Source organism: Mytilus californianus, unplaced genomic scaffold, assembly GCF_021869535.1.
Source record: "Mytilus californianus isolate M0D057914Y unplaced genomic scaffold, xbMytCali1.0.p SCAF_10, whole genome shotgun sequence".
Classification (NCBI taxonomy): domain Eukaryota; kingdom Metazoa; phylum Mollusca; class Bivalvia; order Mytilida; family Mytilidae; genus Mytilus; species Mytilus californianus.
In genome coordinates this window covers 34,695,178-34,719,903 of record NW_026262582.1, presented here as the reverse complement: position 1 = coordinate 34,719,903, position 24,726 = coordinate 34,695,178, and the positions used below count along the sequence as shown (strand labels likewise).

Here is a 24,726-nt window from a genome sequence, read left to right as displayed (position 1 = left end):
TCGACAAAACTTAAATGCGGACCGCGATTAGGACCTCTCAATTCTACTTCTACTTTTACCATTTTGCGGCCACCATCAATAATAAACTGATAATTTTGCCACTTTTGGATGCGCATATAAATTCAACTGCATGTGACGTAAACAGGAATGTACATGTATGTATGCACTGGTAGAATCTTCCGTTATTCGGAGCACCCGATCTGCGAGGGTACAATGGATCCCGTGTAAACTCTCTATCGGGATTAATGGAGATGTGTCACTAACATGTTTACAACAATATTTTTAAGGAAAATCCCCACCCAGCACAAAGGGAGTGCTATATATAGCTAGGACACCAGGATGTCTGTTTTTTGGTGGAGGAGGGCGAAGTATTCGGAGAGAACCACCGGGCCACTCGGCGGGGACAGACAAACCGAAGAGATATCAGCAAATTAATCTCTAGGTCAGAGTCGGGGGCAACTTTGACCAATCGAGGCCCCAAAGTACCCATTCTAGTGTTAAAACTTAACTCCGGTTTAGGTATCAGAGAAGTGTGTGTCAAGGTGAAAATCACCCTTCTCATAATGTACTGAAATCGCTTTGTGCTATCTGTACATCTGTATAAAAAAATATGAATAAAAGGGCGATTGCAGGATAAAACATACTAAACAATATTATACGTCCGTTTACGAGACGTATTATGGTATACCGTTGTCCGTCCGTCTGTCCGTACGTCCGTCTGTCCGTACGTCCGTCATCAACATGTCGGACAATAACTCAAAAACGCTTAAACCAATTTGCATAAAACTTTGGTGAATTGTTTATATCTATTGACATGAGCTCCCTTTCGTTTTTTAATAAATTTATGATTCTACGTTTCCGAGTTATGGGGTTTTATTCATTAAAAAAGGGGGGATTTTCCAGTTTTCGGACAATAACTGAAAAATGCTTTCAGCAGTTTTCATGAAACTTTGGTGAATTGTTTATATTATTGACATGAGCTCCCTTTCAATTTTTATAAATTTTAGATTTTACGTTTCCGAGTTGTAGGGTTTTATTCATTTAAAAAAGGTGAATTTTCCAGTTTTCGGACGATAACTCAAATATGCTTTCAACAGTTTTCATGAAACTTTGGTTAATTGTTTATATCTATTGACGTAACCTCCCTTTTGTTTTTCAAAAAATTCTGATATGACATTGAGAAGTTATTGCTCATGGCGCAGCTGTTTATTTTTAATTTTTCTGTTCTTTTTCTTTCTTTTATACATTACTAGTCATCCTCCCTTTGAAAACAAAGAGAACAATGACGACATAAACAAACGTTAAAAATACAGAACGTTGAATATCTTCATTTGTAAAAGAACAGGTTAGGAATTCAAAACATACCCATTTACAGCACTACATAATCATATTGTTTTTACGATGCATACTTTATTTACATCGGAGTTTGGTTTTTTTTCGGGAGGATTTCACTTTTGATTTTACGTTATCCATTATGAAGCAGGGACTACGGACACTGAATTTTGATAGAAAAACTGTAGAGATAAAAAAATGGCTGTTTAGGAAAAGGAAAAATCAATCGATCTTACTTTTTATTCGAGATGGAACAACATTTCAATACAATATTCATGTATGATGTGATGGCGATTTCAAAGGGAGTTGTCAATACTATGTTTTAAAAACAAATCTGTCAATTAACAAAGAACGTGCGAAACAGAAAGTCCTTGAACAAAATGGTTTCTAAGGAAGACAAAACAGCAGTTAACTGATTTCAAACTGGTAATTTAATTTTTCATTAACCAAAGCAACATAAAAAAAGAACCCTAGGTGAATCTCATAAACACCAGACGGACTGAACGCTGATGGTGCGTCCATAGGGTAAGCGCCTCCTGTTGTCTATGCATAGATAACCCGTAATACGAATCAGAATTTAGTCAAAATGTCACAATAAGGAAAAGGACAAAATCGGTACATTTACAGAGCAGACGACTATTCTAGTACCAAAAGATATAAGAATATAAACGGTGCAAATGTATTAGTATGCAATCGAATAAATCGCAAAACATGGCAATACCCACTATAAGGTCAAAATATATATATTGGTAAAAAAATAAAGCAGATAGACCTTGATATTCCGAACATTTCTGTCTCGCCTGATTTTCTCTCGCTTTAAAAGATAAAAGACGCAAGTTACATTTTACCCCTTTATTACTTTATTATTTTAACCGTGGTGGCCATGTTGTTTGTCGGAACGACATATCGATAAAACTAAATACCACAATTATGATGTCTGTGGCCAAGTTTGATTCCATTTGGACAGGCAGTTTCAAAGGAGAAAACGTGTGTAAAAATGTTTTACTGTTAAATCAAAACCAAATGCGTCATTTTTGCTTTACCTTTTACATAGCAAAATACGAAAAATCTTGAATCGTTATAACCATAAATTAAAAAAACCAAAGAAGAAAAAGTAGCGATAAAGAACATGTTTATTGCTATCATTTCTCACATATGTAGCCATTGCTATAGGCAACACGTCCACAGAATCCGTCGTGAAAGCTATGTCTTTCTCCTTTATAAAACATCATGCAGTCTTGTGGGCTAGAATTACTTCCGTCGGGTTGACCGGAACCAAAAGCTTTGTACGTCATCTTGATCATTTTACCGTTTTGTACCCATCTCCAGTCTCCGCCAGGGACGTATCTATTAATATTCCGTCCTCCGATATAGAAACTTATCCCTTGAATGCAAAATCAACATTTCCATTAAAAACTTTAAAATTCTTACATTGCTATGTAGTAAAATAACATCAACATAAACATGAACATATAGACTTCCTTTAACAAAAAAGTAAAATAACAAAAATACCAAACTCCAAGGAAAATTCAAAACGGAAAGTCCCTTATCAAATGGCAAAATAAAAGCTCAAACACATCAAACGAATGGCAAACAACTTTCATATTGTACAATAAAATACATTGTAAAATAATTCTAGTTAAGTCATCCTATTTAGGATGCTTAAATTTATAATTACATTGCGTTAAAAAATACAACTGAAATTTTCAATTTATGACTACTATTTGAAAATAACTTTAACCTTATGGAAAACAAGATGTTTTTAGCAGAGACTTTGTTATTAGATGCACATTTGAATTCTCTAACTATTGATAGTGTTAGGAAATGCCAAAATTCTGTAACAGATTCTTCAATTTTATATTCAGAGTCGACATATAAATTAATTGAAACTGTATAAATAATATAAACTGCTTTTACTTTATTAATCATAAGTTTATCCACAATAGTGGGATGTTGGAAACAAAAAGAGAAGACTCACATATCATGCTTAAAAAAGATTTCCTAACCCCTTTGGGCGGAAAATGGAAAATAAATGAGAAGGAAGTTAATAGGCTCATAGAAATACATGACAAAAAATAATAAAGGATGATGATAAATAATTCCTAGAATTATATTTATTTTTAAGATAGAGATTGGAAGAAACATGTTCGCCAAAAAAATGCAGAGTTCATATTGAGTTCAATGTTATGTACTATGGCATGGGAAGGAAATGATCTCCACGACGAGAATTGGGTTTGATTAGAAGATTTAATTGATTGACATAATTATGTTCAACTTGAAATCGTGCTTTCTAGATTTAAAACTCGTCCATGCAAGAAAAGTACAATCGCATGGCCTTATTATCTGTAGCCAGATAGATCTATTGAACTTTCAATTACAGTATTTTATATGCTTGTAAGTGCTTGGTTATTTCTACGGGGACCAAGGCATATTTGCATTTACGTGTATGCAAAGATTGATACAATAGAAGACCAACAATGAAACAAAAACAAAGCAGCTGAAATGATGAAAATACCAATATGAAAAGAATTATATATGCCGGTAACTATGATTGCCAATGGGATAACTATACAACCAGAGTTCAAATGAGGAATAATATACCTGTATGCATCTGTTGAAGTTCATATTTCATCAACATGGCCTCTTCCAGAGTCTCAAAAGTGGCAAGGTATGCACCACGCCGTAAACACAACGCCTTGTAAAAAGATTGTTTAAATTTTATAATGTAAGAAGTGAACAACATTTCTAAATAAGAAGTGAAAGTTACAGTCATATTTATGATTCTAATATATTATCTGAAAATGTGTTATTTAGATTCAGGGCTTGTTTCCTGCATGTATTGTACGATATCAAAGCGATGTATTTTGTTGTATACAGATATGTTCCTTCCAAAATGCAAATACATCAAATAGCAAAAAACATCATTGAAACCTCTCTATATATCCTATTTAGCAGTTTGGTTGATTAGATGGTTGTTGTTTGCTCAACGCCCAAGGCTCCAAGTACGAATATTTTATATGTGTTCATGACGAGATAAACTGAGCAATACGTACTGCACAGGTTGGCATTGAAAAAACGAAGATAGATGGATAGGGATAAAAATTTGGCCTTAATTGCTACATGCCTCCTATTGACACTTCCAAGTGTTGTTGCTAGAATAATCTAACTTGCACACACACACATACATACATACGCACGAAAAGAAAGAGAGAGAGATCTGGCATCGGTTATAATTTCCCTTTCCCCGCAAAACTGCCAATTTATTAATTCGTCACAGCCGAAGGAACAAACCATTACATTTAGCATTTGTTTGAGTGGTGAGATTCGAAATGAGGAAAGGGTAACAATTCTAGATACTTCAAGATATCATTCTGTATTCTTCATCTTCTTTTTACTATTATTCACTATTTTTTTTAATTTATTTTAGAACCCCATCTATACCCTCACCAATGTGCGGCTTAAAACTGAGTATAGGGGGAAAACCGAAATCACAGGAACATGGCGAGACGTAGAAAAAAACTTTCAACAGTAAAATCGTTCTGATTTTTCCAAAAAGGAAGGATTGAGTTTGCATATAAAGAATGACAAAAATAGGAATATTTTTTACTGCAAAATTTTAACTTAGTTACATCAGATAAAGGTTGGGATAAAAAAGACAAAAAGGTCTAAATGAAATGCTAAACCCTTCCATTGTACTTACAGTGGCTGAAGAAACGCATTTCTGATCTATCTGTCTGTATGAATATATATATATGCTTCATATACAATTAAAGTTTACCTTGTAATGATTCATTTGCTACATATTTTGTTCAGCAATGGTTTGGATAAATGTATGAAAAAAAAAAATGATTTAAAAAGTGTGAACACATATCTAAATTGAATGATTAAAATTAAAAAAATCAAAGTACGATTAAAATTTGATTGGAATTTTCCGGGTTTTTTTTTTTCGTTTGAGAAATCCACTATAAATATATTAAATGTTTGCTTGCTCTAGTCCATTGACAACTCTTGCATGTCTGTTCAGGACGAGAACAAATTAACTGTTAGTACAATATGAAGGTTCTGCAAGGTAGGCTGACCGGTTTGAAGAGTGGAATATTTGGAATTTTCCAACTGGAAATGAGGGGATATTTGATAGGACAGACATTTTCCCTTGCAACAAGTCACCTACTGACCTCAAGAAGAGTTATGTCAAGATTTTTTTTAACTCGTATATAACGTTCCCTTTCCGATCGGATGTGACTGCATATTTGTATATCCAGCAGGAAAAAACGGACACCCTAATTTAGCAAGAGTTTACCTGCCGAAATGGTAGAAGTCCAGTGATTATCATATTTCTATTTCACCTAGTCAACTATTTGGGTTTTATAGCAATTCATAATATCCTACAGTTGAAAATAACTGACAAAGAATGAGAATAATTAGAATGAAAATCCTAAACTTAAAAATTTCAACAATTCTACATATTTCCATGTCGTAGTTTGAAAGCTTAATATTACAAAAATGCATATTCAACATGATTTGTAAACTTTTGCTTCGAAGAAAGTCTCTAACCGAAATGAATTTATTTGTATCCGAAAGAAAACAAATATAAAGCTAAAAAATATTCCAACAGAATTTCTTCTTTGGAGTAAAATGACTTTTTATACATTTTTGCCATTCAAGCAGAACAAGAAGCCTTACGCAAAAAAGCTCAACTAGAACAAGAGGCTGCACGTGTACGCCGGGAAAAGGCTGAACTAAAGGCCAATTTGAACCTTCTCGAAGCACAGAGAGAAGCTGCAGCCGCAGAAGCCGAGGCTCGTATCCTGGAATACGATGGCAGCCAAGCGTTTAGCGATCTCCCTGACGAAACAGAAGACCTGCTCCAACGTGTGCAAGATTTCGTCAATAATCATCCTGTACCATCTGCTGTACAGGAAGTAACAGGACCTCAAAAGATAAAACAAATTCCTGTTAAGATAAAGCTAAGTCATGAAGCACCTGAGTTCGTACCATCCGTGGCATTGAACTTGCCGTCACAGACACCTGCTGTCTTACCTGCACATGCTAAGTCAGCAGAAGTAAATGTGTTCCCAGATCTGGGAACAGTAACTGGCATAGGAAAACATGGCGTTTCAGCAAAGATCCCTGTCTCACAACAAAAACAAGGCGTTATAGAAGAGATCCCTGTCTCACACCAAAAACAAGGCGTTATGGAAGAAACCCCTTCTGCACACCTGCAACAAATCAATCCTACGTTAGAGATAACCAGATTTCTCCTACGCAAGGACCTGCTGTTCTCCCGGCTAACAAGCTTTAACGACCAGGCAGAATCCTTTCATACATGGAAAGCCAGCTTTAAAAACGTCATAGACGAACTACAAGTTTCAGATTCGGAACAGATAGACCTACTTATTAAATGGCTTGGACCAGAGTCTGGTAAACATGCCATCAGTATAAGGGCATCAAATGCCAACAACCCAACAAGAGGCCTACACAGACTATGGGAAAGACTGGACGATCGATATGATGCTCCAATAATGTTGCAGACGTCTCTCGTCAACAAACTTGACAACTTTCCAACACTGACAAATAAAGACAACTCACACCTGTACGATTTGTCAGATATTATCTCAGAAATAGAGTATCACAAAGAAAATCCCAAGCTGGGATGTTTGCTAGCTTACTTCGACTCTTCGAAGGGGATAAATCCTATTGTGGAAAAACTGCCATACGCACTCCAAGAAAAGTGGATAACAAGGGCTTCAAGATACAAGTCTTAATATGAAGTTGCATTTCCACCCTCCACAGAATTCTCTGCCTTCATCAGGGAAATTAGCAAAATAAAGAACGATCCTGGTTTCATCTTTGGGTCAAAAGTCACACCAAATACAAAAGGTGCTGCGCCAAAGTTCACACCTCTGACCTACTCTAAAGTCAACGTCCATAAGACGGATGTTGAACAGCAAACTGGAGACAGCAGTCAACAACAAGATCTGTGTATCCTACACAAGACAAAGTATCCCTTGAATGAATGCCGAGCGTTCCGAGCCAAATCAATCGAGGAACGCAAAGAACTGTTAAGACAGAACAATGTGTGCTACAAGTGTTGTGAGTCAACCACACACAGAAGTCGGGACTGCAACGCAAGTATAAGTTGTAATGAGTGTGGAAGTCAACGACATACCACCGCACTTCACATCACTAGACCACAGCAACCTGCAAGTTCTCAGTCTAGCTCGCCCAGACAAGCCTACGGCGGGGAGCCAACAGAATCGGCTGAAATCAAGTTAACCTCTGTGAGTTCAACCTGCACAGAGATCCACAAAGATCCTAAGAGTGAGAAATCTTGTGCCAAGATATTACCTGTGGATGTGTACCACAAGGACAGGACAGACAAAATTATCCGGATGTACGCCATCATTGACGATCAAAGCAACCGGTCTCTTGCCTCGCCTGAATTCTTCAATCTGTTCAACGTTCGCGAAAAACCTAAAAATTACTCCCTTACAACATGCTCCGGCAGAGTAGCTACTTCCGGGAAAAGAGGAAAAAATTTCGTCTTAAAATCTGTACATGGTGACTTACAATTTGATCTGCCTACATTAATTGAATGTAATAATATTCCCAATAATCGAGACGAAATTCCTACCCCTAAAGTTGCAATCATAGGAAGCATTCTACCGATAGAGGAACGTTGCCAAATTCTACTCTTAATTGGAAGAGACCTTATAGAGGCACATCACGTCCTTGAACAACGCCTAGGACCATCCAGAACTCCATTTGCCCAAAAATTGAAACTTGGTTGGGTCATAATTGGAAATACATACATTGACAAGCAAACTGTTACGCTTGAAGTCAACACAAAGATAACTAACGTTTCAATCACGAAACCAGCACAACTTCTCAACGCCTCAAGACCGGAAATATCCGTCAAGGACGAAAATCCAATCGTTGGTGAAGAAAACTACCAAAACTTAATTTCAGATGTGAAGGTTGCAAAAATGCACTCCATACAATTCCTTGAGTGTACTGGATCTAGTGCCAAATCTGGTATACTCAAGAATTTCTCTAAAGGGACAGCACTCGTTTCACGAAAAGCAGAATCTGTGACTTCTATAGAAAATTCTATGGATAAAGAAAATTTCATTCCGAAATCAACAAGACCTGAAGTTCATGGAGAGGCAATCAGTCGCATTCACAAATCTATTCCGAAAGAAGGACCGATTGCCAATTTCAATCTGCCTGTGAACAATCAACATCTACTCCGAGTAGGAAGCAATATCGCCAAGTCTAACTTGGATATTAGTGAAAAGGAACCAGTGGTATTATCTGGACACCATCACAAAGCAACACCCTTTGTGGGACATTACTACGACAAAATCAAACATCGAGGACGCCACCTTACAGATAGAGCGACTAGATCCGCAGGATGGAACGTTAGGACGAAACGCTTAATTTCGTCTGAGACTCACAAAGATGTGACATTTCGCCAAATCGGACGAGGATCAAGTACTAACTCCCGTCATACTTACCGGAGGATATCGCCGTCTTACAACGTTGAAGAAAACAGTTCCTATTATCGATACAGCAGTAATAGAACATTCTACAGAACACAACAATATCGTCCGAGACAACCTTCTTCTAAAGGACAAGAAACTGTGCCAACCCAGTTTCCCGGGAAATAAATTTATTCAGGAAACTTTATAGTGAAAAGTCGTAAGTTGAGACCTGATATTTCTCACACGACCAAAAGTGGGCATTTCACCTGTACATATTCAATTTATGTTAGGATTTATTTATTTATCATATGTTCATATGCGATTAATTTATGGAATAGTGATATCAGATAGACATCAGACGGGGAGTATTCTGTTACGCCTTTCCTCAATTTATATAGCTCGTTTGATTATATTCTAAATCTGTTTACGTTTTCCAGTCTAGGAGGATTATTCATCTTTAACCTGATAAGAACATTAAAACATCGTATCATCGCTACCTTTCCCTTTCTCACACGTATCCGTTACAGAAAACTGCAAGGTCATTACGATCACGAGGAATATTTCGTAGAGACGTCATCTTGGACACAATTTGTGGCTAACCACAGAGTGAGTTAATTCTACAACATTGTATTTGAACCCTTCAAATTGCTCTCTACATATTTGAACCTTTTCTCCGTGAAATACCTGAAATTTAACCGTTCTTGAAAGTACAACATTTTCTCGCATTCAACGGACTGTGCTATCAATTACTTTTGACATTTCGTTATAATAACATTAATTGAACACATTGTAAAATTGTATTTTATTTGTATTTTCAGCTTTTTACCATTAGTTTAGATTGGTTTGAGAATAAATTGTCAGCACCTGATAGTCTTATTGCTTGAGCCCAATCGTGGTTATACTTAATGGTCAGGCCATTACATTTAGGATTAAGACTAAAAATATTCAAATCTTTCAAAATTGTGGTTTTGGTCTATCTCGAGGCGTATTAACATACATGCATGGAGCTATTTGACTGGATTTATGATTGAAACCTTTTTGACAATAACTTTTTTAACATGACAATATCAACTTACAAATGCTCTATCTGCCGTCGTTTTCTCCCTAGTTATAACTTTTTGACATGACATTATCGACTTACAAATGCTCCATCTGCCGTCGTTTTCTCCCTGTTTTTGACATGACATTATAAACTTACAAATGCCCTATCTGCTGTCGTGTTCTCCCTGGTTATAACTTTTTGACATGACAATATCAACTTACAAATGCTCTATCTGCAGTCGTTTTCTCCCTGGTTATAACTTTTTGACATGACATTATCAACTTACAAATGCTCTTCCTGCCGTCGTTTTCTCCCTGTTTTTGACATGACATTATCAACTTACAAATACTCTATCTGCTGTCGTTTTCTCCCTGGTTATAACTTTTTGACATGACATTATCAACTTACATATGCTCTATCTGCTGTCGTTTTCTCCCTGTTTTTGACATGACATTATCAACTTACAAATGCTCTATCTGCCGTCGTTTTCTCCCTGTTTTTGACATGGCATTATCAACTTACAAATGCTCTATCTGCTGTCGTTTTCTCCCTGGTTATAACTTTTTGACATGACAATATCAACTTACAAATGCTCTATCTGCAGTCGTTTTCTCCCTGGTTATAACTTTTTGACATGACATTATCAACTTACAAATGCTCTATCTGCAGTCGTTTTCTGCCTGGTTATGAAGTAACATCCATCCCCTATCTTCCGAAATGGGTACCTGCATTTTTCTGATCAAAACAAGATAATGAAGACAGTCAAACTTAGAATTATTATGATTTTATTAACATTAAACAGCATAACAATTCCTATATCTTTTTGTTCAAAATGAATGTTCATGATAACTGAAATTTCGAGGCTTTTTAAGCAACATTTTTTATATTAACGTGTTATTGTGTATTAATATGTATTTTCAGCGTTGTAAACTTCTTTATGTTACATCTTCTTGCTTATCTGCTATCAATTTGCCTTTTGCCTTTCCTCGTCGTAGTATCACATTGCGACACGCGAATTAGAAAGTATTAATTCAAAAGAAGACTTTTTCTTGGCAACGCCATCTTGTGTGTGCGTGGTGTGTGAATGTGGGATGGGGGCTCTCTGCACAAAATTTTTTTTTACTTCCTTTCTGAATTTGACAAAGTATGTTTATTCGCAAAAGTCAGATTCATATAGTTTAACAACAAAATGCCCCTCCCCATCCACAACCAACACTACACATACACACAAATTTAAAGATGAATGGTTGAAGTCCTAACATATAGTCATTTCAACAATGAAGTGTATCCTTTCCTTTAAAGAGTGCAATATATTTAATCTATAGATATAAGAAGATGTGGTATGAGTGCCAATGAGACAACTCTCCATCCAAGTCAAAATTTATAAAAGTAAACCATTATAGGTCACAGTACGGTCTTCAACACGGAGCCTTGGCTCACACTGAACAGTAAGCTATAAAGGACCCCAAAAATTACTAGTGTAAAACCATTCAAACGGGAAAACCAACGGTCTAATCTATATAAAAAACGAGAAACGAGAAACAATTATGAACCACATCAACAAACGACAACTACTGAACATCAGATTCCTGACTTAGGACGGGTGCAAATAAATGCAGCGGGTTTAAACGTTTTAATGGTACCAAACCTTCACCCTTTTTCTGAAACAATAGTGTAACATCTTTTCAACAGCAATGGGGGTTAAATCTTTTTTTTTTCTCATAGGCATTGTGAATGACTACCATTAACATAATGTTCGCACTTTGGGTAGAACAAACAAAATATCACTAACATTTTGAATGCAACTATTTACTATAACCATTTCAAAAGGCGAACTCAAACATATAAAAAGTAGTACAGAACATGTCGTGAACAAAAATTAAACATACCAGCATGGGTTCCCGCAATCATGAAGTCAATAGACAGGACAAATACACAAATCGCAAGAGCCAACCTATTCAGCATGTTTAGAGGAATGACGAATGAAGAATACAAAATAAAGAATCGTGACATTAACTTATAGTCTAACTCAAATTTCATTTGATGACAACGTTACAACAGATGTTCTATTTTGTTTTCGTAGTATCAACTTACAATGCGAATACATTTAACGCACATTTACAACGTGTTTGTATATACCATTGAAAGTTAAGGATAAATACAGATCAGCACGTTAAGGATGTATTCTTTTGACGTTTCAGTCTCGTTGAAATCTCGTTCGGGAATTATTTCCGAAACATGTGATACAAGTGGAAAATAATAATGAATTTCAAAAATAGCATAATCAAACTCAACTCTGTGAAAAATTGTGTACTTATAATAAGTAGTTTTTCAGTAATAAATTTTCAAATTTTATAACCAATCCGGTCAGTGTCATCAGCCAAAATGTTGAGAAAATAGGTGAGGGGTACAATAAAAGGATTTCACCAAAAAAAAATGTACATCCCATATCAATTTTTCTTTTCAAAATTCTTAGATATTTATTTTTTCAATCATTTATAACAAAGAAGTTGAAATAATATGTTTTTTGTTCTATAAAAAGAAAAAAAATCCCAAATTCACAAAATTGACAGCATGATCAATTTGACACGAAAAAGTAACAAAATTTTATAAAACTTTTTAATATTAACACCAACCTATAGTTTTTTTAAGTTAAATTTATTCAGATTGGTCCACTTCATCTTTAGTGAAAGTATGAAAAAAAGTCTAATTGTGAAACTGTGATATTTACATCGCGATGACCGTTAGATATATATATATATATATATAAGTAAAAAATCATTGATAATATCTATGCACACGTACCGAAAAATTGTGTTAAAGCATGCGGAAGAATATCTCAAGAATCCCGGCAAGGACCGGTAACTCTGTAATTGTTTTTGCGGGAAAATATGAATGCCTACTCATATCCAATCTTTTAGAAAAATCGAATTTTTACAGAAGAGTGTCCACCATGCACTTGCACTGAACTATTATTAGAATAGAATAATAGAATGATATACAAATGGATGAAAATCATATATACATGTAACTGTTATATTAATATAATATATAACAACAAACCACTGTATACTGATTTGTATCACTACAATATAATAGTTATTACGGTGAGGTTGAATTTCCTGTCATTTATTCATCATCCACGCACGAACTTGTCTCAGAAAAAAATATATCTCTGTACATTAACCTCAGTTTCAGGTATAGAGATGTGATTTTTTTCTGTGACAAGTGCTTTTGACCATCCACAAGAACTTGCGTTCATCCGATGTTCAGTACTTTAGTTCTTTGATTTTTCATGATAATAGCCCAAAAATGAGTGAAAATTGATGAACAATTGGAAAATCATTAAAATTTGGAACTTTCAAATGGCCGTAGCAAAGAAAGAAGTGCACCACCATATGATTATTTCATCATCAATTACTAACTTACAGTCATATAAAGCCAAAAATCAGGTTAAGAAAAAAGTTTAATTGTAGAAATGGTTGGCTCCTCAGAGGTGTAAAGGTCAAGGAACAGTAAATGGGCTATGTCACAGATTTTGGTAAAATTTTGCAAACAACTTTGGCTCGTTGAACTATAACTGAAAATCTAAAAAATAATGTTTTTATCTCTTTTATCATCTGAAATATTACTGATTGAAAAGAAATCTTTCAAAATAGGTGAACATTTGTATAGAAAGCACATGATGGCAGTCTTAAGAGGTTGGGCCAGTTTTCCCTGAATTTTTGTCACAAATACCTTTTCTAAATCTCCTTAAATCTTTAATGAAAATCACAAAGTCACAGTCCCTTGTGTACTTTAAGGGTTAAGGTTCTTAAAGTATTGCGGCCTTTTGTTCACAGATCATCAAATTATTAACTCCTCAAGAATAACCGAAAGTTCCCAATTGAGACCAAATATATGAGAATGGTACCAAGACAGTTTACAACGTTTTAGGCATAGATATATGGATGTACCCCGTGCAGTGTGATACGACAAATATCTATTCATGCAAGAAATAGATAACAGACAACAACCATAAGAGAGTTCCAATTACACGACTAGACAAAGACTACAATCTGCAGTAGATACAAAATACAAGCAGCTAGACTCCAAATTCAATATTATTTTTTATTGAAACGAAGAGGCGTGTGAAAATGTGTCAGCTGAAAATTGTTTGAAAATCACGATTGACGCAACAAGTATCCAATGGTAAGTGAGTCCTCACAAACATCTATATGCCTATCCCTAAGTTAAGAGTCGTAATTCAGTAATTGTCGTTAATGTCTTTCAGTTACATTTGTTTTTTTTATATTTTTTTGTTATGCACGTATATGGATGTTCATAAAGGAATGTTATACTTTATATGATTATTGAATCATATGGTGTCACGTGTGAATCTGGAACGGACTATCCTAACCCTACCGGAGCACAAAAGACCACCCCTAGTGTTTTGTGGGGTTCGTGTGCCCCTGAATTGGTAATTTTAAGAATATTTTGCAGTTTTTGGTTATTATCTTCAATATTATTATAGATAGAGATAAACTGTAAACATCAAGAATGTTCAGTAAAGAAAGATCTACAAATATTAAGTCAATATGACCAAAATTGTCAATTGACCCCTTAAGGAGTTATTGCCCTTTAAAGTAAATTTTTTCACAATTTTTCGTTAATTTTTTTCTCCTCTGAAACTACTGGGCCAAGTTAAACCAAACTTGGCCGAAATTATCCTTAGGGTATCTAGTTTTAAAAATGTATCCGATGAACGATCCACCTACCAAGATGGCCACCATGGCTAAAAAAAGAACATAGGGGTAAAATGCAGTTTTTGGCTTATATCTTTGAAACAAAAGCATTTACAGCAAATCTAACACGAGTAAAAATGTTCATCAGGTCAAAATCTATCTGCCCTGAAATTTTGCAGACGAATAAGACAACCCGTTGTTGGTTTGCTGCCCCTGAATTGGTGATTTTAAGGAAATTTTTCAGTTTTTGGTTATTATCTTGAAAATAAGTCAACATTACCAACATTGGCAATTGGCATCTTTTTGAGTTATTATCCATTAAAGTAATTTTCTGCAATTTATTGGTAATTTTTGTAAATTTTTTCAAAAATCTTCTGCTTTTAATTTAACTACTGGGCCAAATTGAACCAAACTTGGCCTCAATCATTATTAGGGTATCTATTATGATTTTAACCGTATTTTACATGATTTCCAAAACCATAGTAGATACAGGTGAGCGACACAGGCTCTTAATAGCCTCTATTTTCGTTTTATTTGCCATGGCATTGCCAGTTTCACTTGGACTTACGAGGTTTGCTTGTCCCCTTTTTAATAACGTCCGTCGTCCCATTTCAGTTCGCATTCAACAACGATGCTAATTCACAACTAAATCATTTAAACGATATGAAATGTTCCATGGTATATAAATGTTGTCAACTGGACTACCTCAATTCGTTAGTAAAAAGAGGGGCATTCGTTTGACTGTGTAGGATGTTTAAATTCGCGTGTAATTCAGAATTGGGATGCACATGAAGTTGGCCTGTAATAAGACAACATTTCTATCCGTATCAAACATACCCTCTTTTTCCGGTGATAGCCTTCTCTCTTCGCCCTTATCCCTGTTGAAACACTTTGCGACGAAAGTGGCGGAAGGCGAAACATAGATGTTGATCGAAATCGACGGCGACGACGTCAGCAATTGTTTTAAGTTTTCTGTTTAAGTCAGTTTGATAGAAACTACTTGTGAGAGATCAATGACATTTAATATAAAGTTGCATTACTATCAGTACACATCAGTTTGTCGACTATTTTGAGGTCCTGTCCCCTAGGTTCAGCTTCTTTGAATTAACTTGTTAACAATTTTCAATGTTTAGTTTTCTGCTTATTAATAAGTAAGTTTGATAGGAACTACTTGTGATAGATCATTGATATTTTATGTAAAGTTGCATTACCACTATCAGTGCATATTATCTGTTTGACGACTATTTCGAGGCCCTTCCCTCTATGTCATGGTCCAGCAACTTTGAATTAATTAGGAAAGTTGCTGTCCATCAGATTGTCTTTCTGAAATTTTCTGCTTACAGGTGAGACATTATGATATCTCTATGTCAACATTTTATTCAATATCCAAAGCAACATAAAAAAAACTTGAGTGAATCGCTTATACACCAGACGGAACGATGGTACGTAAACAGGGTAAGCCAATCTCCGGCGCAGAGATCATATCCGTTCCGTTCAATACAGCGTAACACTACACTTAATATGACTTGACCTGAGGTCATATTAAGTGTAGTATTGCGGAGCATGTACGGAATGAATATTTACTCTGCGCCGGAGATTGAGGGTAAGCGTCTCCTGCTGTTCATGTATAACCCGCAAAATTTAGTCAAAATGTCATAATAAGGAAAAGGACAAAATCGGTACATTTACAGAGCAGACGACTACTCTGGTATCAAAAGATCTAAGAATATAAACAGTGCAAATGTATCAGTATGCAATCACATTTATGGATGTCCATAAAGGAATTTTACACATTATATGATTATTGAATGGTGGGGTCAAGTGTAGAGCCGGATCTGATTCTCCTTACCCTACCGGAGCTCATAAGATGATAAGACCGTCCCAGTGTCTGGTTGGGGTTGTGTTGCTCGATGTTATGTTTTCTTTATGACATTTTGTTGATTATTTTTCGTTTTTTGTCATGGCATCGTCAGTTTCACTTCGACTTATGCGTTTTGCATGTCCCCTTTTTACTTGCGTCCGTCTCATCTCAGTTCGCACTCGGCAACGATTTTAATTCTTGACTAAATCATTTAAACAATATGAGGTGTTCCATTGTATAGAAATATGGTCACTTTGACTTCCCCATTCGTCAGTAAAAATGAGGGGCCTCCGTTTGACTGTATAGGATGTATTAATCTGCGTTTACTTTAGAATTGGGATGTATATGAAGGTGGCCTGTTAAAAGACATCATTTCTGTCCGTTTCAAACATAGATGAGGGACGAAAGATACCAGAGGGACAGTCAAACTCATAGATCGAAAACAAACTGACAACGCCATGGCCAAAAATAAAAAGATAAACAGACAAATAATAGTACAGATGACACAACATAGAAAACTAAAGACTAGTAAGCAACACGAACCCCACCAAAAACTGGGGGTGATCTCAGGTGCTCCGGAAGGGTAAGCAGATCCTGCTCCACATGTGGCACCCGTCGTGTTGCTTATGTTATTGCAAATCCGGTAAATAGTCTAATTCGGTAAGTCACATTCGTGAAAAGGGAAGGGTATTGTAGTTACGACATAAGGAACATATCCGATATCATCTGTGAAACGGTTATTCCATAACGGCCAACCAACTCGTGATGGCGTCCGTAAAATTTACGAAGGGATGATTTCAACTTCACCATTTGGAACTCTTTGCTTAATAGCTTCCTTGTGAGCAGCAATCCTCTATCAAGGAAATCATGATAGGCAACACAAGCCCGAGAATATCGTATCAATTGGGAGATATATACTCCGTATGTAGGCGCTGCTTGAATGTTGCTACATAGAAATGGAAAGTTCACAATTGGGAAGCTGAAATCATCTCTTTTGTCGTAAAGTTTTGTTTTCAACCGACCCTCATTGTCAATTTCTAGATGTAAGTCAAGATATGAGGCAGACTTAACTGTATCTGTAGTATCCTTTATCTCTAGTTCGATGGGATAGATTCGTTCAACATAATCACCAAATTTTGTATTATTTAGAGAGAGAACATCATCTATATAGCGGAATGTATAGTTAAAGGATATTGCTAACATCTTATCTTTCTTCCTAAGAAGTTCCTGTATGAAGTCAGCCTCATGATAATAAAGAAACAAGTCGGCAAGAAGAGGGGCACAATTGGTTCCCATTGGAATTCCGACAGTCTGTTGAAAAACACGTCCTCCAAACGTTACAAATATGTTGTCAATCAAGAAATCAAGCATCTTGATAATGTCAGTTTCAGAGAATTTTTTGTTTGAATCAGAGTGATACTTTACAAAGTAGGATTTATCCTTCCCCAAGACAAGATACTTGTATCTACGTTCGCCATTCTTTTTAATGAAACAAAGTAATACCAACTCTTTCAATTTGTCTTTTAGTTTGGAATGGGGAATACTTGTGTAAAGTGTAGAAAAGTCAAATGTTTTAATACTATTGCAAGATGAGAGAGTCTTAGATTGTATGTACTCTAAAAGATCTTTGGAATTTTTTTGTATTCCCATCTGATTCACGCGACCTCTAGAATAGGCACTTTCACAATAACTTTGGAGCCCGGCTTTGATTTCTGATAAAATAGATGTTAATAATTTAGAAAGAGGTTTCGTGGAGCACTTGGAAGACCCAGCAATATACCGTTGTTTGTAAGGACCCTTATGTAGTTTAGGTATCCAATACAGTGATGGAAGATCCAGTTCTTCATCTTTGGTTGAAATTCCAAAGGAACATAGAACAGACCTATGATTATCCAGGATTTCCTCTTTGGTAAGTGTCGTCAGGGTATATGTTGAGTTTCCAAGTGAATTGTCAATACCTAATTCATTTATCAAGCAGTTTATGTAATGATATTTACACACAAAAACGATGTTGTTTGGGGCTTTATCTGCGGGGACAACAACATATTTGTCATGGAGGTAGGACAAGTGTTTTGCAACATTTGGGTCTTTAAAAATTGATGTAGCGTGGGTATTGATATGCTCATTTAGTTTCTTAATTCGGATTTGTATCAACGACCTCACAGCCTTAATCCATTCGGAAAGAGTATCTACGTCTTCTTTCTCGCGTTTAGCCCATTGCCTGGCATAATCCTCGACTGAATCCATCAGTATTTTGAAGTTGTATTTCCAATTGATGGATTTAGGCTCACGATATTTCGGACCTTTGGATAACAAATTTCGCAAGGAAGTGTTATTGACAATGTTGAGGTTTCCGGTAATAACGTGGCCAGCCGGATTATATGTGAATTGGGAACTAGCACAGGTGCAATCAGGAGGTCTAGACTTGATGTCGTCAATGTTGAGATCCTGCAAAAACGTGTTTGTAATTGAAAATTTTAGTTGCAGTTGGTTTGGTATAGGTATAAGAAATTATTGGTACAGACTGATCTTTAAAATAAGAAATTACCCTCTTTTTCCGGTGACAGCCTACTGTCTCCGCCCTTATTACTGTTCAAACACTTTGCAGAAGTTACATAGACGAATTAGCTTTATTGTTAATGTGTTGTCGTCTTTATTGTGCATCATGATGCACTAAATATTAACACTAGCTAGCTTCACACTAGTTGTTTTTGTCTCGCCTTCGACGAAAGTCGCGGAAGGCGAAACATATGTGTTGCTCGAAATCTACGGCGACGGCATCAACAATTGTTAAGTCTTCAGCTTAAAAGTAAGTTTGATAGGAACTACTTGTGAGAAATCAATGATCAACGATATTTTCTATACAGCTGCATTACTATCAGTACATGTTAATTTGACAACTATTTCGATGCCCTGCCCCCTCAGCTAAGGTCTATTAACTTTGAAACTTTTGTATAGTTTACATGTTAAAGTTTTTGATTAGGTCTGTTTAAGGGAAAGTACTTATGATGAGCAAATGAGTAATATTTCATTGGTATGCAGTAGTTTGAGCACAAATCTGGCATAATTCATTTCTAAAGAAAATTATTTGGCCATGTACCTTTAGTCATTGTTTATTGACTGAATATTTCGCATAATTTATATATTTCTGTGTCAACAGTTTAAAAAAAAAGAAAAAAAAAAAAAGAAAAAATACCGGACTCCAAGGAAAATTCAAAACGGAAAGTCCTTTATCAAATGGCAAAATCAAAAGCTCAAACACATCAAACGAATGGAAAACAACTGTCATATTCCTGACTTGATACAGACATTTCCTTATGTAGAAAATGATGGATTAAACCTGGTTTTATAGCTAGCTAAACCTCTCACTTGTATGACAATCGCAAAGAATTTCATTATATTGAAAATGATTTGATTTAGTTTAAGTGAGTATAAATCCATTTCGGTACAAAACCACCGTACATCCTTCAACAATGAGCAAAACCCATACTGCATAACAAGCATTTAAATACCACACCATGACAAAATATTACACAAATGAAACAGCACAACATAATTAGTTGAAAAGGGCTTGACTCATCTGATCGACACAAAGTACACACTAAAAAAAACATAATTAATAAAAAGACTAAAAACACAAATAACCAATATGAAAGCTAGACCAAAGCCAAAAGCAACTGATAAAAAATCAAACAATCAATCAGTAAATATCTAAAAGATACATAGCTGGTTTTGATGCTTCTCTGATACCGAATCGCGTAGAATTTAGCAATCAATGTATAAAGAATCATGGCAGGCTATAGATGTCAGCAAAATGTGTTTTTATGCGGACAGCTAATCTTTTGAGTATGCACATTAAGATTCGACTCCGCGTGAGGGCAGGGTATATCCATGCTACCGTCATGACAATGCATGTGATACGTGCCGCTGAACGTATAACACCCATTTGTAAATCAATAATATTTTGTTATTTTTAAGATGAATAAATTACCTTTGTAAATAACCATCGAAACAATAATTTAGGTTTGTTTATCGACCAAAGGGCTAACTTTAAATTTAATAAACTTTTCCGTTGATGAATTTCAAAAGTGTTAAAAAAAGGTTCCAACCAATAACATTTCATGATTAACTTGGATATTTCACTGCAGTATAATAAAATAAAATTGAGAATGGAAATGGGAAATGTGTCAAAGAGACAACAACCCGACCATAGAACAGACAACAGCAGAAGGTCACCAACAGGTCTTCAATGCAGCGAGAAATTCCCGCACCCGGAGGCGTCCTTCAGCTGGCCCCTAAACAAATATATATACTAGTTCAGTGATAATGAACGCCATACTAAACTCCAAATTGTACACAAGAAACTAAAATTAAAAATAATACAAGACTGACAAAGGCTAGAGGCTCCTGACTTGGGACAGGCGCAAAAATGCGGCGGGGTTAAATACATTTTTATAATGCTTATCCAAACCCCATTCTTAATATTTCGGTTTCTTTCTGTATGTTGTGTATTTAGTGACGTGTTTTCGAATTCGATTTTCCATAGAATTTGTTGAACCGATGTCCGAAACAGCGGAGTAAACGGATTATTTTATTTTAAAGCAAAATACACATTGTGTTCTAAAAATGTACAAAAGTGAGTCTACTTAATAACGACAACATCACAACACTAAAAACGTGTTTCAAATGTTGAAAGAAAGCTTTATTTGTGAAATCATAGTTAAGAACAGATTTTTTTTGGGGGTCCAAAATTGTAATGTGACAATGATGGCGTGCACTATGTCACAAGTTGCTGGCCCGAATCCAGAATCTGTTATTCTAAAAAGTGGTTTCAAAGAGTTCAATTGCAAAATGAGAAATTTATGGCTAACTTTTCGTCGACTTGACGTCTTCAAATCCGAAGAATAAGCTTAAGGGGTTGCGTGTTTCAACCCCTAGGTACCACTCCGGGTAGTTAAAATAGATTATAGTACTTTTATTTAAAATTGGTTAAGATATGGGTACTTGGTAACTTTAACATGTTTAACGCTTGCAGCTTTTCCTCATCGCAGTTAGGAAAATGATAAATGGAAAAATGACTGAAACAAAGAATTGACTGTAAAACTTTTTCAAATTAAAGGTTTCACACTTAAAATTTTATATGCATTTAAATAGCTGTAAACCTGTTAAAAACTGATGTTTAGTTGAATAATTGTATTAATAAAATATTGTGTTTTTTAAACTTATTTCGACCATATGATATGGGTTAAGAACTATTTATGTGGAACACATTTTAAACGTAATGTTTATTGCCTTCGTATATATACTTGTGTTTGTGACAAGTAAAAATGTACTGATATATATATATATATACAATTGACGTACACAAATGTACATAATCATAATATTCCAGTATATATAGTCAAGAGTTCCCCAGACCTCGGGTCTAATGACTTTTAAGTGTATGACCCCAATTTAGTTACGTATGTCTGATTCTGTATGTTGATGGATAGAAACTGTTGTGTATTATATAAGGTAAAATCATTTGTACCGAAATGTAGGTTAGGATTCAAGCGTGTAATTTAAACGTGCACCTTGAACTTTTTTACACTACAATTGCTATACATAGCGTATCAGTCAACAATATAGCACAGTTTGTGGTCGCCTGGATTTTCAACTTTCCTCTGTTTATAAAAGTGTATTATAAAAGAGCACCATGGAATCTATCATAAAATTTCTTGTGGTAAGTTTCTATAATTAAATTAAAACTTTGAAGGGAAATGTTCGGAACTAATTGAATGATAATATACTGCATGTGCAAAGGGGCTGATAGACGTCACCTTGAAATAATATGTAATACTATATCTCATTTAAAGACGCTACAATATTTATTTATGTATTAATGAAATGCACATTTATCATGTTTTTACCGAGGGGTTGAAGGCATATAAACAATACAGTACAAATATATACACAATGCAAAAATGATAAACTACTTTAACATCATATATACCGGCAGTAAAAAATGAAATAATATTTATGTAGGTGTTGTGTCCACTCTCACCAGTACTATAGTGCAAATGAATTTTTAATAAACGGAACAGTAAGCTGCATAATATCAAATGAAGATAGAAGTAATTGTAATCTAACTTTTTCAGATTATTTCATAAATCCTGGATTTATATTTTTTTATGTCTTTTTCGAGTTGTTTTCGTAAAGACTTATTAATATTACATGTTAAGAAAAAGTGGGTTTCATCTTCAACCTCATTAATATTACAATGATTACAATTCTATTTTCTCTTTGAATTCTTTCATATCTATCCCTCTCTATTTCCAAGAAATGGTTACTTACTCGCATTTTACATAAAATTTTTCGATTTTCAAAATTATTTTTAAGAATATATTTATCCAATTCATATTTGATCTTAATGTTATTGTACAAGAACATTTTACTTGTTCCATTAGTTGATTTTGATTTTTTCAAAGAATAAATTTTCAAAGCTGTCTTTTACATGTTTTAGTTATGATCTTTTAATATTTTTTGAGAAAGAACTCTTCTCTTATTTATAGTTTATATCCTGTATTTTTTTGGTCTATTTTATTTGTGTTAGCTATATTTTCTACATATGAGAACCATAAAAATATATCGTTTGTGCTGAGTCATTTAGATAAACAGAAAACATATATAACGAAGGGTTATTTTCATCACTGGATTTTCTTGCTAAGTATTTCAGTGATTAAAATAGAGAATGGAAATGGGGAATGTGTCAAAGAGACAACAACCCGACCAGAGAGTAAAAAACACAGCCGAAGGCCACCAATGGGTCTTCAACACAGCGAGAAAATCCCGCACCCGGAGGCGGACTTCAGCTGGCACCTATACAAAAATGTGTACTAGTTCCATGAAAATGGACGTCATATTGGATACTGGGCAAGTTCTGCTCTAGCAGCTATTATATTGACAGATCGTCTACTAAGCCCCAGTACTAAGTATATATTTGCAAAATTTTAAATGTGTCTTCTTCACTTGGCTACTATCAATCATTGTTAAAAGATTAAATTTACTCATGTCTTTATTTTGTGCTCGTCTATCAGCCGAGGATCTCTCGATATTTGATACATGTAAGCATGACATGAAATTGTGGGTAAATTTCAACGACACAGAAATCTCTAAACACAATAAAAAGTACATTGTACGAACAATTTATCACACTTTACCGCACACATTGTTAGAAGTTTTTATTTTTTTCTAATTCAGAGATTCTTATATTGAATTAATTTGTACAAAAACTGAAATATTTTATCCTATGGCATCTTAGGGAGCTACCATTTGATTTTTTTCGGGGGGGGGGGGGGGGGGGGGGGGGGGGGGGGGGGGGGAGGGGCTAGGATGAAAGATTTTGTCCTGCATTTTTTTTTTAGTTGTAATCTTTTAGTTGTAATCTCTGTCCTGGTCCTGCCTTTTTTTTATTATGACTTTTTTTACATAAATTGTCATCCTGCCTTTTTTTTTGCCAAGTTGCTCATCCTGCCTTTTTTTAAACTCAAAACTCCTGTCCTGCCTTTTTTTTCAAATTTCACCCCCCCCCCCCCCCCTAAAAATCAAATGGTAGCTCCCTTAGCAAATTATTTCAGATTTAGGGAAGGGGTCATGCTTGGAAGAGTAGCATTTAATACTATTGGAACCTGCAATTGAACAATCAATAATTTTTTTTTTTTGCTAAGTTGCTCATCCTGCCTTTTTTTTTTACTAAAAACTACTGTCCTGCATTTTTTTCAAATTTCATCCTAGCTTTTATCGTTATTCGCCGTCATCAAACAGAGTAATATATAACATACACACGTTTATTTCAGCTTATGATACATGTACTGTACAATACTTTTTTTTATAGATATATGCAGTGTTTTTAATTCAGATGGTTCTTGGTGAGTATATTTCTTCAACGCTTATAAATTCACATATTAAAACATGTTTATGAAACGCAGAAGAAGCTATTTGAAAGGAGCCATTATTTGGTCCGTTAAATTTTAAAACTTATGAGTACCAGAAAAATAAAAAAACATACAGTACTGTTATGGTTGTTAAATAGCTAAAAAGTGGCATTGACATACCATAATCTATCATATGGTTTTGTGTATAAGTTTTAAATGGGTAGCTTAAAATATCTATCATAATTTTTAATGAGCGATTGAAAACAATTTCGTTAAAAGAAATCTTTAAACACACTGAAAGAATAATTACTCCGTTAAAGGGGCATTAGCTACGAGATAAAAAAAATTGAAGAATGGTTTTTTTTGTTCA

At 35.0% G+C, this 24,726-nt stretch overlaps 1 protein-coding gene and 1 long non-coding RNA gene across 15 annotated transcripts in view; one reads left to right on the top strand and one right to left on the bottom strand.

Moving 5' to 3' along the window:
* Positions 1-2,670: 2,670 nt before the first annotated feature.
* The window catches only part of LOC127717999 (uncharacterized), a 99,422-nt gene continuing 77,366 nt past the window's right edge, over positions 2,671-24,726 (bottom strand). The window contains exons 3-4 of one of the 2 annotated variants that reach the window (XR_007989519.1): positions 3,934-4,027; positions 2,671-2,716 (exon numbers count right to left, since the gene is read on the bottom strand). This is a non-coding gene — a long non-coding RNA (uncharacterized LOC127717999). Of the gene's footprint in view, positions 2,717-3,933; positions 4,028-10,510; positions 10,539-24,726 lie in introns of those variants that run through there. The other variant, XR_007989520.1, reaches the window with a different exon arrangement.
* Positions 21,966-24,726, top strand: part of LOC127717995 (uncharacterized) — a 93,559-nt gene continuing 90,798 nt past the window's right edge. For 2 of the 13 annotated variants that reach the window (XR_007989509.1, XM_052223879.1), the window contains exons 1-2: positions 21,974-22,165; positions 24,317-24,350. Coding sequence is in view for 8 of the 13 variants with exons in the window: in XM_052223879.1 (XP_052079839.1) it covers positions 22,139-22,165; positions 24,317-24,350 (61 nt within the window). In the remaining 5 variants the exon portion in view is untranslated. Of the gene's footprint in view, positions 22,166-24,316; positions 24,351-24,726 lie in introns of all 13 variants that reach the window. The other 11 variants (XM_052223876.1, XM_052223875.1, XM_052223874.1 and 8 more) reach the window with 11 other exon arrangements.